This window comes from Vidua chalybeata, chromosome 3 (assembly GCF_026979565.1).
Source record: "Vidua chalybeata isolate OUT-0048 chromosome 3, bVidCha1 merged haplotype, whole genome shotgun sequence".
Taxonomy (NCBI): Eukaryota; Metazoa; Chordata; class Aves; order Passeriformes; family Viduidae; genus Vidua; species Vidua chalybeata.
Genome location: NC_071532.1, coordinates 77,118,366 through 77,137,095, shown reverse-complemented (window position 1 = coordinate 77,137,095; position 18,730 = coordinate 77,118,366). Strand labels below are relative to the sequence as shown.

Below are 18,730 nucleotides of genomic sequence, written 5' to 3'. Positions count from 1 at the left end.
GCAATTCTACAGACACTCAAAAAAGCTGGGGCAGCAGAGCTCACCATCATTTGCTAAGTGCTGAAGCCAGTCATAATCCTTCTGCAGCTGCTCTGCCAGCCTGTACCTTTCAGCCCAGCGGAACAGATCCCGCAGGGTAATGAATCCGTGCTTCCCAGCAAACACCGTCGAACCTCTGCGGTAAGACTGCCACAAGAACCAAAGTGAGCTACTTCTTCATCAACCTGTCCAAATACTTCAAGCAAAGCTAATCACCCCTCTCTGCAGTGACATTGCAACAATTGCAAACATTGCAAAAACAAAATTTTATGAACAACTACAAAAAAAAAGTCCAGTAGAATCACAACGTCTAAATATTAACTCCTTTTAGGCAGGTATTTGATAAGCACCAGGAATGAAATAATTTAGATAATAATAATTAAAAAAAACCCCTAAGAATAAAATAGGTACCTGGAATAAAACAAAATCCAGTTTGTGCTGCAGTAATTGCTTTTAAATACAAGGTAGTTTTACATACTAAGTGTCAAATGTCTGTTGAATATGGGAGTATCCAAACATATCCAAAATTGCTGCTTAAAACTAATACCAAATTTCACATGACCCAAAGACCTCTACAAATCCAATCCTGTGCTTTGGCTCCACAGCAAGGAGCCACATTAAATCCCAAGGTGTCTAGTTTTTTGGTTTGTTTTTTGGGTTTTTGGAGGTTTTTTTTTTGGCTCCTAGCTTTCTCTCAAATCTGACATCACCTTCCCTAGTCTTAGTCTTAACTACTGAAAATCAGTACCTTGGTGGGTTGTCTCAATGGTTTAGGATTTTAAATATCCTTCAGCCAACAATACCTCCCCCCCAAGGGAATTGCTATTACTTTGTGCATGTTATTTTGAAGTACCTTTGCATTTCTTATACTAAAAGAAAAAAGACTCTCATACTTGCAGGTCTAACATGACTTTGACAAGCTTGCTGCAGTAAGAAGGTGGCAAACTGCATCGCTTGTGCAGGATGGTTTCCAGTTCAGCACTTGGCAGTTCATCAAAATGCAGCTCCACAAAACGATTTCTGAAGGCTCTGGACAAAACCTAAAATATGAGACCACACCACTGTTTGAACTTTTTCCTTTGATATTGCTCATAGACCTTCCCCTACACATCCAAAGGAAATTAGGATAGTGTCATAGCATACAAATTAACACATACACATCAACATTGAAACAAAGCATAAGAGACAATCTGGATGAGGACAAAAGCTTTAAAATGGACTGAGTGTTTTAAGGGCATAGGCAGCTAAGCATTACAAAGCCACCAGCTCACTCTCCCTACAATGGGAGTATTGGAAGGGTAAAAGTGATAAAACTTTTAGGCTGAGACAGTTTCATAGGCAAAGCAAAAGGTGCATGTGCAAGCAAAGCAAAATTAGCAATTCATTCATCACATCAATAGGCAGCCATTCAGCCATCTCCAGGAAGTAAGGGCTTCATCACACACCAGAGTTACTTAGGGAAACAAACACTGAACTCCCCCTCTTCCTCCTTCTCCCCCCCAGTTTTGACTGATGAGCACAATATCATATGACATGGAACATCCCTTTGGGGTCAGCTGTGTCCCCTCACAGCTTCCCATGCACCCCCTACCTACTCCACAAGTAGGTGGGGCAGTGTGAGAAGTGGGGCATTGCTTGAATCTGTGCAAGCTTTGCCCAGCAATAATTAAGACATCCCTGTGCTATCAACACTGTTTTCATCACAAATCCAAAGCACAGCACCATACCAGTCATTATGAAGAAAAGTACCTATTCCAGTCAAAAACCAGTACAAAATGGACTTCGACAGCCTAAGCAGAATCTTTTTTCCAGTGCTCTTGGACAAGAAATGCTGATTCAGGTATAATATACATGAACTCGGGTTCACTAAATCACTTAAATCTCAACTGCCTAAAATTAATTAGAAATTCTGTATCCATGAAACAAGGAACTCACCTAAATAGAGCCCAGCTGTACTGACAGTCCACAGCCACCTCAACTCTCTCCCTTCTTGAGAGATTCATGATGCTACACATCAAAACATTTTCACATCACACTGTATGTATGAGAGAGATTAACTCCCTAAAGTCTTAGCTACCCAAAAGGAATAGAGCATACAGACCTTTCTGCCACCATAGAGACCTGGAGGGTTCTGTGTGGCAAACAGCATGAAGCGAGGGTGAGCTTTGACAACCTCCTGAGTCTCAGTAATGAACAGCTCTCTGTTATCATCCAACAAGCGGTTGAGAGCCTCCAGAACATCAGTGGGAGCCAAATTCAATTCATCTAGAACGATCCAGTAGCCCTTTCTCATTGCATCTATGAGAATGCCTTGGGGTGAACAGAAAAATTCCTAGTTAAAAATCTTATAACGCAAATCTAACAGAAGCATGCACTCAGATACTTTCAGCAACCCATTTCATTCAGGATGAGCACTGCTCCAGAAAATGAAGCAACAGTATTGTTTAAATTGTTGGCTTATCATCTTTAGGTCCCATGGGACGAACATGATGAGACAGATATGAACTTTTCAGAATTCATTGAAATTCACACAAGTGATTATCATTAAAGTGCAACTACTAACTTTATGACAGGTCATCTCTCCATTGTAACAAACCAGACAAGTTAATCAGAAAAGGAAAAAAAAATCTAGCCACTGAAATGAGACAAGAATTTGGAGTATATAGAACATGATAACTTACCTTCTTTAAATACCAACTTTCCAGAGGCATCTGATGTGTAACAGCCAATATATTCTTGGATATCAGTATGCTCATGGTTGTTAATCCTTACACAATGATTGCCAGTAGCAGCGGCCAACCAGCGAATTAAACTGGTTTTACCAACAGAGGTCTCTCCTTGAATCAGTACTGGATGAGTCCTAAAAGCCATGACCAAAATAGTGGGTTAGAAGCATGAGCCACGACTTTCTCACACACAAGATGTCAACATTGTTAAATCACACTATCAAAACACCATCACTTAACTCATTTGGGGTATCCAAGATCACACACTAACAGGGAAATGCAAATAACTTTACTCCCAAGTGACAACAGCTACCCATGAAGCTTTTCATGGCAGTGCAAAATAAACAGGTTATTCTAACCTAAATTTCTGGATCAGCATTTAAATAAAACTACATATGGCAGTAAGATGGTTTAAGGAAACAAGAAACACATGTATAAATTTCAAGTCACTCTATAATGAAAAGTTAACTGTAAAGTAGAAGGAAAATAGACATTATTCATCCAAACAATAAAGATTAGAAGGACACCAACAATTCAAGGCCTAAACAAACATATTTAACTTATTTTTTTTTTAACTAAAAAGTTGAAACACTTACCCTGCAGACACAACCCTGACAATGTCTTTCAGATTAAGCTTAACTGAAGGGGTGAGCACATAACTCTCATCTACTGTAGGTTCTTTGTCTCCAGCTGAAATCCAGTACCCTTCTATAAGTATAAAACTCCCTCCTTGAGGTTTTGGTATTTGCTAAGGAGACATGACAGAAATAACAGATTATACAGACAAGTTTCAATTTGCTAATGAAAACAACTACTGTTACACCACTGTTACATATTCTCTGAAGTAATTTTAAATTAATCCCTGAGCACTCCTGCAGTAAACACTGTCCCCTTGTCACAGAATGCAAATTACAGGAAAAACATTACCAGATTATTTCAGGGTCATGAAGCAGGAATCTTTGCCAGTTGCATGAAGATAAAAATGTCTCAAGAGTCTTAGCACTGGATTTTGAAGGGCATTTACAAGGAACTTTGCTTTAATCTTTTTTATTTATTTATGAACACTTTCCAGTATGAAAGGGCTTATTTTGAAAAAAATACCCATTTCTTTAACTGGCTTCCCCATCCCCCATGCAAACTCATGCTGGGTTCCCAGCACTAGTGACATTCTTCCTTTCCCATAAGAGACAAAGCACAGATGCTTCTTCATATCCATATGTTCTGTATTCAGAGTCTAAAAAAATAAAGCCTGAGAAAGCTCCTCCAAAGTCTGTGAAAGCTTTACAGTTGGAACCACTGCATTAAGCTGCCCACACTCCACAGTGCTTTAGTTGTTCAGGCTTCCATATTTTTTCAAATTAACAAATCAATCAGCTAACATATTCAAGCAAAGTAAAAAAAACTACAAAAGAATGGTATTAATTTTTTCCAGTTCTTAACTTTGTAAAATGAAAAACAGAACTGCAAGAACAAAATGTAGAGTAAAAAAAGGAGAGAAGACAACTCAAAATAAATTCTACTTTAAAAACTAGACAGGTCTTCATAATCTTAGTTACCTACCTGCTTGAGAAGGTTTTTGATGTTGCCAGAGACTATATGCTGGCATATTAGCTTTTGAACCACTGGGTGAGAACCTCTGTCAAGCTGTGTCAGGAAACTCAAACAGAAGCCCTAAGAGAAAGAATTATTTTCAGTGATAAACATGAAAAATAAGGAAAAAACATACAGATTAAAGAACCATTTCTGTTCAATACTGAACTTAGAGAAGATTATCCTTTACCCAAACAACCTCTGCAGTGTACACACACTGAAAGAAATGCCAGCACAGGTAATCACCTCATACAGGGAGCGTGCTATGCTGCCACATGGATTAGAGGCTGCAAATCTCAACGCCCTGCACAGGGTACGGAGACTGTAGTGAGGTCTGTGGCCAGTTCCATCCACCAACTTTGTTTCTGCTTCCTTTCTCACAGACAAATAAAAGCTGCAAAAATGAAGTTACATAGAGCTGTTACTGATCAGACCATTGCTCCAAGGAATGAAACCCCAAGTATGAACACTTCAGTTTATCCCCAACTGTTACTTTTCTTAAAAGCTCCAGGTTATGAAAGCCATGCCAAGCTCTGCCATCTGTACAGTCAGTGAAGCACAGCAACAGAGTATTTTTAGAGCCATATTTTTGACAGAGCTCGATATACAGAGAGTGACTATAAACTTCAACTATTCTAAACAGGAGATAGCTCACCTTACACTAGGGGAAAGAAAGGTAACTAGATAAACACACAAGACTTTCTTCAGAATTATCTACAGAAGCAAACCATTGTAGTCTCTCAGATGTGAAAGAGGACTGAAACAACAATGCTATTTAACTGGTGTCATCAAGAAAACAATTCTGAACTTAAAAAAAATAAAAATCTCCTTCCCACAAATACAGAAACCTGCAGAATTAAGAAGATGGATGTCTATACTCTTCTGTTTCCTAAAGCTATGCCAACTGCTGCATGGGGAGCATTATGGTGTTTCCCAAAGCAGTCTAACCACAGACTATTGTCACATATTTACATTTTGCGACTTATTTCATCAAGAATTTAAAAAGATTACAGTCAACTTACTTCACAATTCCTTGTACTGTATTTTTGTTCACATTCAAGCTTCTCAGATAATCCATTATAAGAATTTGCAAGTCTACTTCATTTCTCAATTCTTCTACATAAAGTTCAGTAAACCTGCAAGAATCAAATCAATCTGTAACACTTAAGACACCTGAGCACATTGAAAAATCATGTTGTACATAAATCTCATGGCATATAACATGTTAAATTTTTAAGTAAAAGAATACTGATTGTTAAAGCTACAGACCTATAGACTGTCAAACCTACAGACTCAAGAATCAGAGCAGTTGAAAAATATGGTATTACTAATACTTTCAAGTAATTTATCTGAATTAGTTTAACATCTTCGACTGAAAGTGAACAATGTGGCTTAAATTACGATTTTAAACAATTTGCAATAGATACTCAGGTGTTACAGCCTGAACAAAGTACTGACACAGCAGTAGCTATTTTTGACAAATAGAAATATAAGTTCGTTTAAATGTAGCAAGTTATGCCGATGCTGAAATCTTTTTTTTCTGTATTACACCCATTTTCTTTCCTTTCACTATTCTGCAAGAGAGCCAATAGTAATAAACCCTTCCTTTGCCACTAATAACTACAAATGACTAGTTACACATAGCTGGTGCATCTTGCCCAGTGTTTATGAATCTGGGAAGAGACTATACATGCAACTTTTGGCACTCATGAGGGAAATTGCATCAAGCAGGAGACATGTACATACAGAAACAGGTAGATGGTACTGAAGAATGGATTTGCCACAATTCCAATTGCCTTGCCACAGCTTATATGCTTTGAGAGCACACATCAAATATTTTGAGTATCACACATCTGTGCCACCATGCAAACCACCTTCCTTTTGAGTGAACAAGACTGGATATGCAGCTTTTTGCAGGGACCATCAACACTTCTGAGTTAAGAGAAAGGCTGCTAAGCAGACACTAAGCACTTACCTGTCTTTATTACTCCCATCAGGAACATAAACTGCTGCAGTAGCAGTCCCAGGTGCTGACAGCTTAAATGTGAAAAATAATCATTTCCTGCTCCCACTGACAACACTCTACACTACTGCTAGACCATTTGCTCATGGCTCAGTTACTTCACCAAAGTATTTTGCTGACTCTACTTCATGAAAAACCCTCACTATACATCTCTCACAGGTAGTAAATGTGAGTTCATACTTGCATCCTCAGGCCTCAGATAAAGCATTCTTCACTGGTCAACTCCTGAAACTAACGAAACTCTGAAAAAGACAGTGACTATTTTGTCCCAGAATCATTATTTCCTACCTGTTTCTTATTCCTAGAGGAAGATTTCTCTTTCCGACATCTGTAGCTGGATTCATGCACGCAAACAAGCGAAAATCAGGGTGGCGGACAAGAGGCTCTAAAGCAAAACAGAAATAAAAGACAAAGTTCATGATTAACACAGGATATTTGTATGTTAACTATGGTGTATTTGATCTAAGGCAACTTTCTATTGCTGCACTCCTACTCTTCCTTAAAAATGCCAGCATCAAAAATTTTCAGAGAATAGTCCTATGTGATTTTATCAGAAGTACCTGCATCTTCACAACAGCCACAGGCAAGTGAAACCCTGACATTTTTGTGTGTAGCAAGATGTTGTAACAACACAAAACATTTCAAAAATTATGAGCCCTAAACTTGGAACTCCTTTTGTCTCTTTTGGAATAATAGCCTGTGCTTCCCTCAGCCAGGAAGAAAATCCAGCCTGGGATGCTCACAGAACATTTGCCTCTCTCTGTAGCTCTCGAGAGTAGCATTCAGGAACTGCATTTTTTTTTTATCTTTACATCTGTAAAAGGAGTTAACTTTCTACACAGCAGCCCCTACAGTGCTGTTGAGAACACACCAGTGTTTTGGACATCTTGCAAAGAAGTACGAAATCTACTAAGAGCACATTGCTCTCTTGTGCACACATTCATTTTAATGGTAAATTATCTCAATTTATTTTAAGCTTCATAGGATAGGGAACTCAGCTGAACACCTGAAATAAAAAAATAAAAATACAGCATAAGCAAGCCCTGAAATAAAAAAATAAAAATACAGCATAAGCAAGCACAGAAATAGTACCTGTGTCTCCTCTGTCTAGTAACACCAGTGATCCAGATGATCCTTCCAATAAACCACTCAGGCACTCCAAAGTCTCTGCTGCAGCCAAGTTAATCTCATCCAATAAAACCCACTCTCCTTTTTTTACTGCTTGTGCCAGAGTACCCTAAAAGCAAGATCTATTTGTTAATCATGTTGCCAGGAATGAAGTGCCAACTGAAGAATTCAGATACTGGAATTACTTGGTGTGCAATCTACAGCTTGATTAGACAAATGGCAACTCCAGACCTTTTACAGCAGTAGCAGTTTTACTGATCTCTCTCAATAACAGCAATCACTTTGCCAGACACAGAAGTCAGACAGTTATCATACCATTGTATCAGTAGCCAGTTAGATTGGCTCAAATACAACAGATTTAAGATCACTTATTTGTGCAATCTACCACTGTGGTGCATATGCATCACTAACACCACATGTGAACAAAGTTAATCTGAAGAAATCCAAAAACACAAGCAGCATTATGCTCCTAAGGAATCTGTACCCTATTAATTAACGCTACATTAAGTCAGACATTCTCCAACTACTCAAAAATACATTTCTTTATAGAGGACTGGTCAACATCTCACACACTTTACATGAAATTTGAGAAAATATATTCAGATTATCAGGGTGACAGTAAACAAGCATAAATAAACATCATGGTTTCTCCTAATCTCACTTAATGTCATTAAAACATATTGTGGGTTTGAAACATTTAGAAAAATCACTTCTAGATAAACAGCACAGATTCTTAATATTAAATCCATCACAAGAATCCCTAGACAGAAGCAAGACCTACTGGAGACTGATCAAGAAGTTTTTTCTAATCTCCTGCAGTTGAAAAGAAGGTATGACATACAGATATTCTCATCATAGCAGCCCTAATTCCTGTTACACAGCACTGAATTAATGTGCCACCACAAACCAGTCTCCCACTGCCCATCTCACCACTGCTTCCTTGAATCTGCACACTTGATTTCACAGAGTTATCATGGCACACGTTTTACTTCACAGCAAGGTTCTTGCCAGGAAGCTACTTATATAATACTGATTGCAAAGTCTTTTAAATACTTCTCCTTATTCCTCCCAGCATCAAAATGCAAATATCTAAATACCTCAACAAATGCAAAGAGAAGGGCATTTTCTGTCATTTTCATCTGTTGATGAGCATGATTCAGTTTAAGACCAAATGCCTCCCACTTTTCCTTCAGTGGTAAGCCTGCAAGAAAAACAAATTTAAGTTTGTACCATCAGAACAATAGCACAAAAAATGTTTGACAACAGTTTTTTTAATCAAGTTGTTTCAAGCAGAGAGATACAAAAGTAAGCTTGAGCAACAAAAAAATTCAAGTCCTTCAGATGACACACCACAAATTAAAAAAAGAATTTAACTTTGTTTGGGTTTTGTGCATGTGTGGTTTTTTTGGTTTTTAAATTTAACTGTACCCATATGTCAATAGTGCTCAGATAATTTGCTATTCATTCCCAGATGAGGAACGAATACTTATATTGCACTTTGTTCCAGCATGACTGTTACTGTCTAATTTCCAGAGACAGAAAGAGGCATGTCAAAAAAATAAATCCAAATTTCTAACCCTTATGACAGAACAAATTAACAATGAACACTTCTGTATCAATAATTAACAGACTATTGCTTATCAGATACAACAATATTTACTATAGCACTGATTTCAGTTATTTGTTAAAATCACACACAACATCAAAATTCCTTAAGAAACTTTGCAAGTTACAGATTTCAGCTTGTCTTTATTTTAGGATTGTCATTTCTTGCAGTAAGTGCAAGAACTCTTTAAACTCTCTTTTTTTCTTCTTCTTCTTTTTTTTTTTTTTTTTTTTACATTTGTGGCCATTTGTTTTAGTATCTGCATATTCATAAGAACCAGTTAAAAGAAGAGTGGAGATAAAGCTCATAATTCCTTTTATTTAGCCCGAACTGAATGAAAGCTACAACTTCACTTTTTCTGCTGGTCTAGAACAAGAAAAAACTCCATGCAGGGCAAAGTATCAACATCGCCTCAGCCCCAAAATGGGTTGTGATGTATAAAACAAGAAAAACTTATTTGGAGACAAAACCACACTGGAACAAAATAAAGCACTAGGCAAGTCAGCATCACTAACAGAGAAACCAAGGCAAAAGCAAGATCTTAAAAATAATTCCTACCCTAAAACAGTTCTTACTTTGGGTTTGGTTCCGTTATTGTTGTTTTGCTTTGTTTTTTAAAAAGGACATGTTTGTGAGACATAAGCAGGTTCCAGGGCTGAAAGTAAGAATGCATTCACATAGGAGATTGACACACAAACAAGCAGGACTGCTCACCAGCGCAGCAAACAATTACTGAGTGGAGACCAGATGTCAAGGGTACCACAGGGCACCAATCTCCACCAATCTCCACACTCTCAGACATAGCTAACAGCAGAGATGAGTTAGAAAAAAAAAAACAAAACAAAACAAAACCCTGAAAGTTCTGAATGTCTTTTTGCAATGTTGACATTGCATTTCTCAAAACCAGAAAAAAAGATGTAATATAGGGGGAGGAAAAAAACCCTAAACTTCAAACAAACCCAAATTAAAAGAATAAAATTCACCAGTATTAACCTACCCTCTGCATGGTTTAGCACTAAACTAAAACTGGTTTTAGTTTTTTTAGTTTTACCATCAAACTGTTTGATCCATCTGAAGTCTTACCAGATGCATTTTCTTTTACTTCTTTATTAATAGCAGATTTATGAATATGTTGCATTAGTTTTAGCAGATCATGCCAACGTTTTTGTCTGTAGCAAGTCTGAATGTGTCCCAAGAATGTTTGATTTTTCTTCCTAGAGAATGTCTGAGAGAAGAGTTCTTCAAAACACTCTCGCAGAGGGAGCCAGATCAGCTTGTTATCCACAGGCTTGTAACTGAAGAGAAGCAAAAGAGTAATTACTTATGTGAGACAGAATCTCCCGTGAACTTAAAAAAGAAAACAAGTCCAAAACCAGTTACTTGAAAAAACAATAAGCTGCATGGATGAACCCTTGTTTCTGAAGTTTTTTACTAAACTAATGAACTAAATCGAATTGCACATATTTAAATGCACCTCATGAGGTGATTTTGTAAAGACAGGAACACTTTGATACACAAAATATTAGTAACACTAGCAAACAATCAGTCCAGTGAATATTACATCAGATTTATTGAACAGCTCAGCCACTTTGAGCTGGACATTGGGCTGTGTTTTTGAATTACTTCATCACACACAGCTCTGCACACAATTCAGTGAAACTGCTCTGCTCTTCAGCAAGGACAAGAAGGTTTCTGCATGTAAGCATGTTTATTAAGACATTTATCCTACTTTGTAACAGATACTGCCCATCTGTTCTGCAGAACAGACAAAACAGAGGTCAGTGACTCACCCCCCTAAGAGATCAGCCGTGTCACTTTGTTGGTTCATGTTGACAACCCTCAAACGGTGTCCTTGAAACAGAGATAAAAAGCACCATCAGCTTGTGGGTTTGTTCATTTGTTGTTTGTCACTATGTAAGTTACAATTTTCACACATTACTTACCTGTAATATGAGCTAGGTACTGGACCGCTGAGGTTTTGCCAGTTCCTGTTTCACCAACCAAGAGCACAGGCTCTCCTTTGACAACACACACTGCAAGCTGTTCAGTCAGTACTGCAGATGGCCGTGTGGCAGCAAAGGTATGTTTTACCCTGGAAAAATAAAGCAAGTACTCAAACTAAGATTTATCAAGGAGCTCATTTCAATTTTACCTTTATTATTTTTTTAATGGAGTGGTTTGATTTAGGATTTTTTTTAATATAGGTCTGAAAAGAAATAGTTCTAAGATACCCTCCTAAGATACTAATTTTTCTCAAGATGTAACCTAAAAATTCAGGGTTTCCACATAGCTTCCTGGCCAATGAAGTTACCAACACATACAAAAATCTCCCTCTATCAAGGTAGAGCCATTGAAATCTTTTTATAACAGCTGTGGATCCACACTCTTTTGAAGACACTCTAGTTCAAAGAAGCTGAAAATCTCCATGCTTTGGCTGCCAGAAGCATGATGCAGACGCTCTTAAAAATACACAAGGTAAAACTTAGATTGCAAGGGAAAGAGCTCTCACATTCCTTTCATTAGAATGAGAATAACCAACTTGCATTTTCCTTAACCCCTGTGACCTGCAGTCCATTCTATTCCACCACAAAATATTTCAATTCACGTGGAAACTACAGGATAATCTACCTTTGTACAGTGAGAGCCTGGCTCTGCTTCTTCACAAGGGTGACTCTTCCAACAGAGACTGCTTGCTCCCGTATTGAAATTTCCGGTTTATAGAGTTCACAGAAGAACTCCACCTGTGAAAAAAGCACCAGCATTTCCAATGCTAATGTTGCTTACATCACAGTAAAGAACACCCAGGCCATGCTACCAGTCTGATTTTGCAGCAAGTTAATTTTTAATGGTAAAATTCTGTATTTTGGAGGTTTTACATAATCATCACCTAAAATAGTGAAGGACCTCAGAAGTGTTTTTATCTGTACAAACAACTTTCAACTTAATAACTTAGTAATAGTCTTTGCCACTGTATTTCTACTTCATCTACTTTCATGGTAGCTCAACTACAGAAATTTGAACAGTTATTTTAACAATAAACAAACAACCTCCCTTGAAAAATCCCTCTGTGTGAACAAGGATATTTTGCCACTTGCAGGGAATAACACATTCCTGTAGTGAAATAATGTAAAGAAGGACAAAGAGAAAAACCCACAGAAGTTTCAGGGATCCATCTGTCAACTTAAAGTAACAATAGAAGGAATTTGCTTTGCATACTTCTAAAGTCAGAAATAGTTGAAAAGAGGTGATTTAGTTTAATTCTGTAATTTATAGAGCTCCAGAGAGGCAGCTGACCTTGTAAACAGTGAGTACAGAACAAGTAGCAGCAAAGATCATGTTTCTCTCTGATTTCTCTGTTCAAGCGATTAACACTCACTGTAAACCACCTAAGAAAAAACACATTCTTTGCTACTCTGTGCATCTAGTGGTATCATGTGCTTAGGCAGCTGTGCTGCTCCAGCTGTGAAATCCTTCTTTTGCATCATGAGGCCATTTGCTCTAAAACAGGTTGCCTGGAACTTTCAGAGAAAAATGAAATGCAGCTGAATATAAAATAGGAGGAAAAACAGAACCTGGGATGGAACAGAAAGAAAAAGAAAAAAAAAAAAAAAAAAAAAAAAAAAAAAAAAAAGAAACCCAAAAAAACCTGTTTGGGACAGAGAGGTGAGCATAATTTTAAATAAAAAATAGTGAAACGTATTTCAATTAATCATAGAAAAATTGCATGCTATATTATACTACCAATAAAGATCATGTTAATTGTAGCTCACCATACCTTTTTTTTTGAAATATTTAGGTAACTTCCAATAACTTTTGCCATTTTCTGTTTGCTCCCTTGGTTGGACAACATGGCTGTGAAACAGTCCAATGCCTGTCAAGGGGAAAACCAATTTCTTGAAAACTAGTTTTGTATGATTTTATCTGAAAAAGCACCATCTTAATCTAAAGGACCCCAAAACCAATTCAATCATTGTAAATAAAACTATTTCACTGTCCTCTGATTGAGTCAAACAATAGAGTTCAAGAAGATGCAATAAGAGCTTCTAAACTCTGCAATGTCACTACATTTGGTTTGTACCAAAAATAAAAACTTTTCAATGCCCAGCCACAAAAGCTGTTTTTAGACGAATGGACCAAAATTGAGATGGAAGTAACATTATAAGATCTCACATCTCAAAACTGCCTCTGACGGATGCACACCTAATAAATCCTCAACCTATACAGTAAACTGATGGATAGGTAAGTAGAAAAGTAGCCCCATATTACAAGAAAAAGAAAGGTCTCAGCCACATACAATCCCAGCCTATATCAGTTACAATTATTTTGCACCATGCGGTTTGTACGACAGCAGGAAATTCTTTTAGCACCTTACTGCAAACAACTTTCCTAGTAGCAACAAAAGCTTCTGATCAGAGATCACAAACATTCCAACTACAGTCCAATTGCTTCAAAACAAAACCAAACAAATTCCCATCTCACATTCCCAAAGAGAGCATTTAGTGAGACATCGCTAGAATTTGAGACCAATTGGATCCATTTCTGGATCAAGTCTTACCGCACCTCCTGAAAAATATTCACTGCTGTGGTTGAAGAATTACTGTCAAAGTTGTAAGCAATCCTGCTGCACCAATTCAATAGGTCTCTAAAAGGAAAAACCAAAAAGATTTGGTACAAACATGCCAAAATTCACAGCATCTTCTTTCATGTTCAACTTAAGTCACGATATCATCTTGTGGCACTTGAACGTGCAGTTGTTGTGCCAAGCTGTACATGGGAAGACACAAAGGATGATAATTCTGAGGTGTAGCTGAGCACAGACCAACATTGCTTATAAACAAATAATACACACTCCCATCAATTCATAAGGTAACTGTAAAACTCAAAGGTATTAAGGAATCCAGAAAGATATAAACCTCCCATTTTTCAAGATACAGATTCCTTATCCACAATATCTTCCAAGAAAAGGAAATTTTGTTTTAGAAAAAACAGACGTTCTTATGCTCCACAAAAATATCAGGTACTACCCACACCTAGTATTTACTAACTAATTCACAAAGCACTACTGGTTACAGAAATTCCAGGTGAGTAGAACTGACATTTGGTAGGAAAGGAAGAAATAATTCAGCATCAAACTACATTTCATCACAGAATTTCTGAAATTAATAGGACATTACAGATACAGTTACTTTAAGTAACCTTAAGTTATAATGCTGAGAGTGTTCAGCATGAAACAATCTAGATAATTACTCAGTTACTGAAAATGCTATCTTCTAGCTACTGAGAGAACATTATACAGCACCTTCCAGTTCTTAACTAGTACTGATATATTGTGTTAACAATAATTTAAGAATAAACTCATATGGCCTGACGCAAAGCACGGTATATGACAAAACCCACACGTTCCCCATGCCTCCCAAAAAGTAAGTATAGCAAATAAGAAGTTTAAATAATTCAGAATGAGTTCCTTTAAATTATATATTAATCATTATTTTAAAACAAAAAATGTATTTCCCAGTTTTTACAAAATTCATGTTTAATTATTCAAACTTTCAGCATTATTTCTAAAAAATAAGAAAAATAACAAAAATAAACCCTTCTATCTCTGTAGCTAGCTGACTTCCAGTAAACATGTAAGAAAAGACAACCTCAGAGATAGTTCTCGTCCTTCCAGATTTGGTTTCTTATGTTCAGATCTTGATTCTGATGCTGCTTCTGGCACGTGACTGGAGCCAGCAGCACTGTTTTCTGGTGTCTGATACTTGTCTCCAGCAAGGTCAATGAAAATGTCTAGCAAGTGATCTGTCACAAGAGCAAGGTTGGGGTATCTCCTTTGGAGGACCTGAAACCAGAAACAAGAAAAAAAAAGTGAAACAAAAAACACATCCACGCTGGAAAGAAACCAACAGCACCCCAGATTTTACTGGGAGATGCTTTAATAGATATGTTAGCTAGCAAGCTACATAAAACTGCTCTCTTGCAATCTCTTACCTGAAGAAAATAGAAATTATGACTACTATGATACTGATTTTGATGCCAAAACCGAACTTTTCCAGCTCAACTCAACTCCAATTCATTTAATACATTTGCACAAATACCAACAGGAAGAACAAAAAGTACATTCAATCCTATCTGAACCCAGACCATGACCAGTTTACAACTTCACAACTGCTAAGAGAAGTCCTTACCTCCCACCTTTTTTTTTTATGACTGAATTCATTTGAGCATTCAAATTGTCTATTCAGTGTGCAGACAAAGGCATGTTAAGGGGATAATTTTTATTTTCTAATTTCCTTTCAGCTAGGTTCTCTCCATTAAAGCTTGCTAACCAAAATATTGCTACTCAAAATTACTTTTCACAGATACAGGCCAGGAAAACTGGTCCTACCCTGCCAGACAGACTTTTAAGATTAACAAGAAGATGATGAACCTTTTCTCAATGCAAGGAAGTGGGTGTACTACTGTGGAATCTTAAGTGTTTCATTTATACATTTTTGTGACTTAAGCTACAAAGTTGCAGAAAAAGAATCTGGTGGTAAGAGACACAGCTAACACTCAAGTTTTGTTTTTTCATAAGGTTTTGATAGTCGTTCTTGCCCCATTCCTAACAATTAGCTGACAAATTACAAGAAAAGAAAAAAACCAGACAGATATTTAAGGCCACCTATAATTGCACTGGCTGCTGAACGAGACCAAAGGAGTGAATGAATTCTACTGAAAAAACTGTCTTCTCCATTCTAGAAAATTGAGAACTTTCTCATCAACTCTTCTACTAGATACTATTCACTACCTTTTCCCACAGCCAAGGTTCTTTTAGAATCAGATCCTGATTTGAGCCTTGTATCACAAGAAGAATCTCCAGAGAATTTGATTTTCATATGAGCCCTGGGCTGTTTTAATCTTCTGAAGAGGTACACAAAGCAAACACCTCCCAGAGATGCTAACAAAAGGAAGATGTTAATAGAAGCAGTTATTTTTAACTGATAACTGGCCAACTATTTTTCAGCTCAAAGCTTAGAACAAAAGCTTAGCCAAATTAGAATAAACTCAATTTGCTTTTTTGCTATTTCTCTCTGCTTTCAAGTCCCTGTGGGCTAATAAGCAGCAAAGTAACTTGAATCTTAGACCCACACAAAGCACAATTGTGTCTGTCAAGGCAAGTTCCAGGAATCTTTGTTCAATTCGCTTCAAATTTTCCTGGCAAACTGCTTGTTTACTTCAAAATTGGCAGCAGAAAGCTGAAATTGTAAGGGTCTGCTGTAGAACTTGAAGATAAAATAAGGATTCAATTAACTACTGAAAAACATTTATTACCCTAAGATGAAACAATTATTCACATGCCACAATAGAGCAACACACCCCCATACCTCCTTGAGCTCTCCTTTGCTCATGTTCTCCAGATGTATTTTGGTCCAGTACTTGTCCAGAAGAGCAGCATGGCTGCTTTGCTGCCTGTACCAACCTCCACCACAGCTGAATATCCTAAATCGAAAGAACAAGGAAGAAACACAGCATGTTGAGTGTGGCTGAAGAATTCAGCATTTTCAGTGCATTTCTGTGCATCAAAGAACATGTTACATATGACTGCTACAGCATAATGCAAGAGGCATAAATGACACTGTCACTGTACTGTCATGTACCCCACCTTGCCTATCCATGCTTTCCTAATTACTTGTTATCATTGTGTTTTTCTTCCTATATGCCAAAATCTCCATAGAGACACTTTCAGAAAGACTTAACTTACTGTCAGTTGTCTACTTGTACAAACAGAAGCAACATGTAAAATCTTTTGTAAAGGGAGAAACCTGACAGAAGTGGCCTGTGAAGTACCTTAAAGGATCTGTGATCTTACTGCAGAGATGCAGGAAAAGCATCTTCAGTCCTGTCCCCTCCACCATATTTCAAAATTATTCTTCCTCATCCTCCAGACTCAGCTCTTTCCATCGTACATTTCATTCCCTTTGTTCTTTTACTACAGAAATAACTATTCAGCCATGTGTTTTTACCCACTGTAGAATTATCCTTGCACATGCAAAACATTAGATTTGGGGTTGTGGTTTGGCTTTTGTTTTCTGGTGGGTTTTCATTAAATTTTTTCTTCTTTGTTGTATTGCATTGTGTTTGGTTTAAATTGTTAAATACCATTTCCCAGTTGAAAACTGCACCGGATTTACAGAATCTACTCTAACGAGCCTAATGAAAATTATAATTTTCTGCTATACAAACTGTTCACTGATGTGCTGGTTTTGGGAGAGATAGAGTTAAATTTCTTCACAGTAGCTGGTGTGGGGCTGTGTTTTGCATTTGTGACCCAAACTTCCCAAGCTGTGGGAAGAAGGAGGAAAGGTGAGGATGCTCAGAGTGATAGGGTTTGTCTCTTTGTTTCTGTGGAAAGCTTTTGCTTTATCTAAATTCTATTTCAACCCATGATTTTTCCCCACTTTGACTCTCCCAACTCTCTTCCCCATCCTGCTGCAGGGGAGTGAGCCAGCCCCTGTGTGGTGTTTAGTTGCTAACTGAGGTTAAACCATGACAACCATGCATAGAAATAAAAATTCTTAGGAAATAAGACAACCAAAGGAGCTGAATACAGAAGACTCAATTTCAGAAAAAATAGATCAGATAAACAAATTTATACAAGTAAGACAAAAGCAGGAAAAATTGTTAAAGGCTTTGAAATAAACTACAAAACATTTGAAAACCATGTAACTGCCATTCCCCATATAAAGCTTCTAACCTTTAACCTTGATATCATATTACATTTTCCTATACAAAAAGTCATTTTGACATCCCAGGCATGAGCCACTACTACAGTGAAACAATCAGGCAGAGTATACTGTATCTTCTTCTGGTTAGAAAACATTACAAACACCTATATTGATGCAAGACTTTCATAACTATCAATAATAAACCTTTTTCACACATTCCTGAGAGTGGTATTTTGTCTTGGTGATGGGTTGGTTTTGTAGGGTTCCTCCCAGCAAGGTTCATTTCTTCAGCCTTGCTGAAGCTATTTTTCTGTACAAAGATTGGGATTCACCCCAAAGCTGCTTTCAAGTGAAAAAAAAAATCACAGTTTCTATGACTTATATTGCTTGATAACTGAAAATTGGTAAAATAGTCCTATAAAAGTACCTTGTAAAAAGTACCTTGAGAACATGGGTATCCTATTTTTAAGTCCAATCTCATTTAAGTTTACAAACCTACCTCCTGGTTGCAAAAAATTGGAATCCTGGTGCTACTTTTAAACAGTCACCACGACCAGGAATCAGTAACTCTCTTTTCTCCAAAAGAGGGATCAGCACAGAGATCTAGAGAGAAAAAGAAAAATTATACAACTTTTTTTTGATGACACTAACAGACAGCACAACCATTCACACTTATTTCACACTTGAGATGCTGGAGCAATGCCACTGAGCACCATTACATTGCCAGCAACTGCTATTTCCAGAGATACACTTCCAAGTGATGCTAATAGGAATTGCAGAGTTCCCAGCAATTTTATCAGCAGTGGAAGTCAAAGGTGTAATGTTTACTTACCTTTTTTCTGCCCTTATTAAAATTTAATGATAAGACAATGGAAATGACAGCCTTTACACTGCAAGTCCAAATCAAAACGAT

The 18,730-nt window shown here is 37.2% G+C and overlaps 1 protein-coding gene across 1 annotated transcript in view; it reads right to left on the bottom strand.

Annotated features, from left to right (window-relative positions):
- The window catches only part of MDN1 (midasin AAA ATPase 1), a 94,138-nt gene that overhangs the window by 59,708 nt on the left and 15,700 nt on the right, over window positions 1–18,730 (bottom strand). Inside the window, exons 8-27 of the mRNA XM_053939683.1 lie at window positions 18,317–18,420; window positions 16,477–16,591; window positions 14,758–14,951; window positions 13,673–13,754; window positions 12,888–12,983; window positions 11,741–11,853; window positions 11,056–11,204; window positions 10,903–10,963; window positions 10,196–10,407; window positions 8,604–8,707; window positions 7,471–7,615; window positions 6,667–6,763; window positions 5,378–5,491; window positions 4,602–4,749; window positions 4,326–4,436; window positions 3,362–3,513; window positions 2,721–2,899; window positions 2,141–2,349; window positions 933–1,079; window positions 45–186 (exon numbers count right to left, since the gene is read on the bottom strand). Of these exons, the coding sequence (XP_053795658.1) occupies window positions 45–186; window positions 933–1,079; window positions 2,141–2,349; window positions 2,721–2,899; window positions 3,362–3,513; window positions 4,326–4,436; window positions 4,602–4,749; window positions 5,378–5,491; window positions 6,667–6,763; window positions 7,471–7,615; window positions 8,604–8,707; window positions 10,196–10,407; window positions 10,903–10,963; window positions 11,056–11,204; window positions 11,741–11,853; window positions 12,888–12,983; window positions 13,673–13,754; window positions 14,758–14,951; window positions 16,477–16,591; window positions 18,317–18,420 (2,674 nt within the window). The remainder of the gene's footprint in view (window positions 1–44; window positions 187–932; window positions 1,080–2,140; window positions 2,350–2,720; window positions 2,900–3,361; window positions 3,514–4,325; window positions 4,437–4,601; window positions 4,750–5,377; window positions 5,492–6,666; window positions 6,764–7,470; window positions 7,616–8,603; window positions 8,708–10,195; window positions 10,408–10,902; window positions 10,964–11,055; window positions 11,205–11,740; window positions 11,854–12,887; window positions 12,984–13,672; window positions 13,755–14,757; window positions 14,952–16,476; window positions 16,592–18,316; window positions 18,421–18,730) is intronic.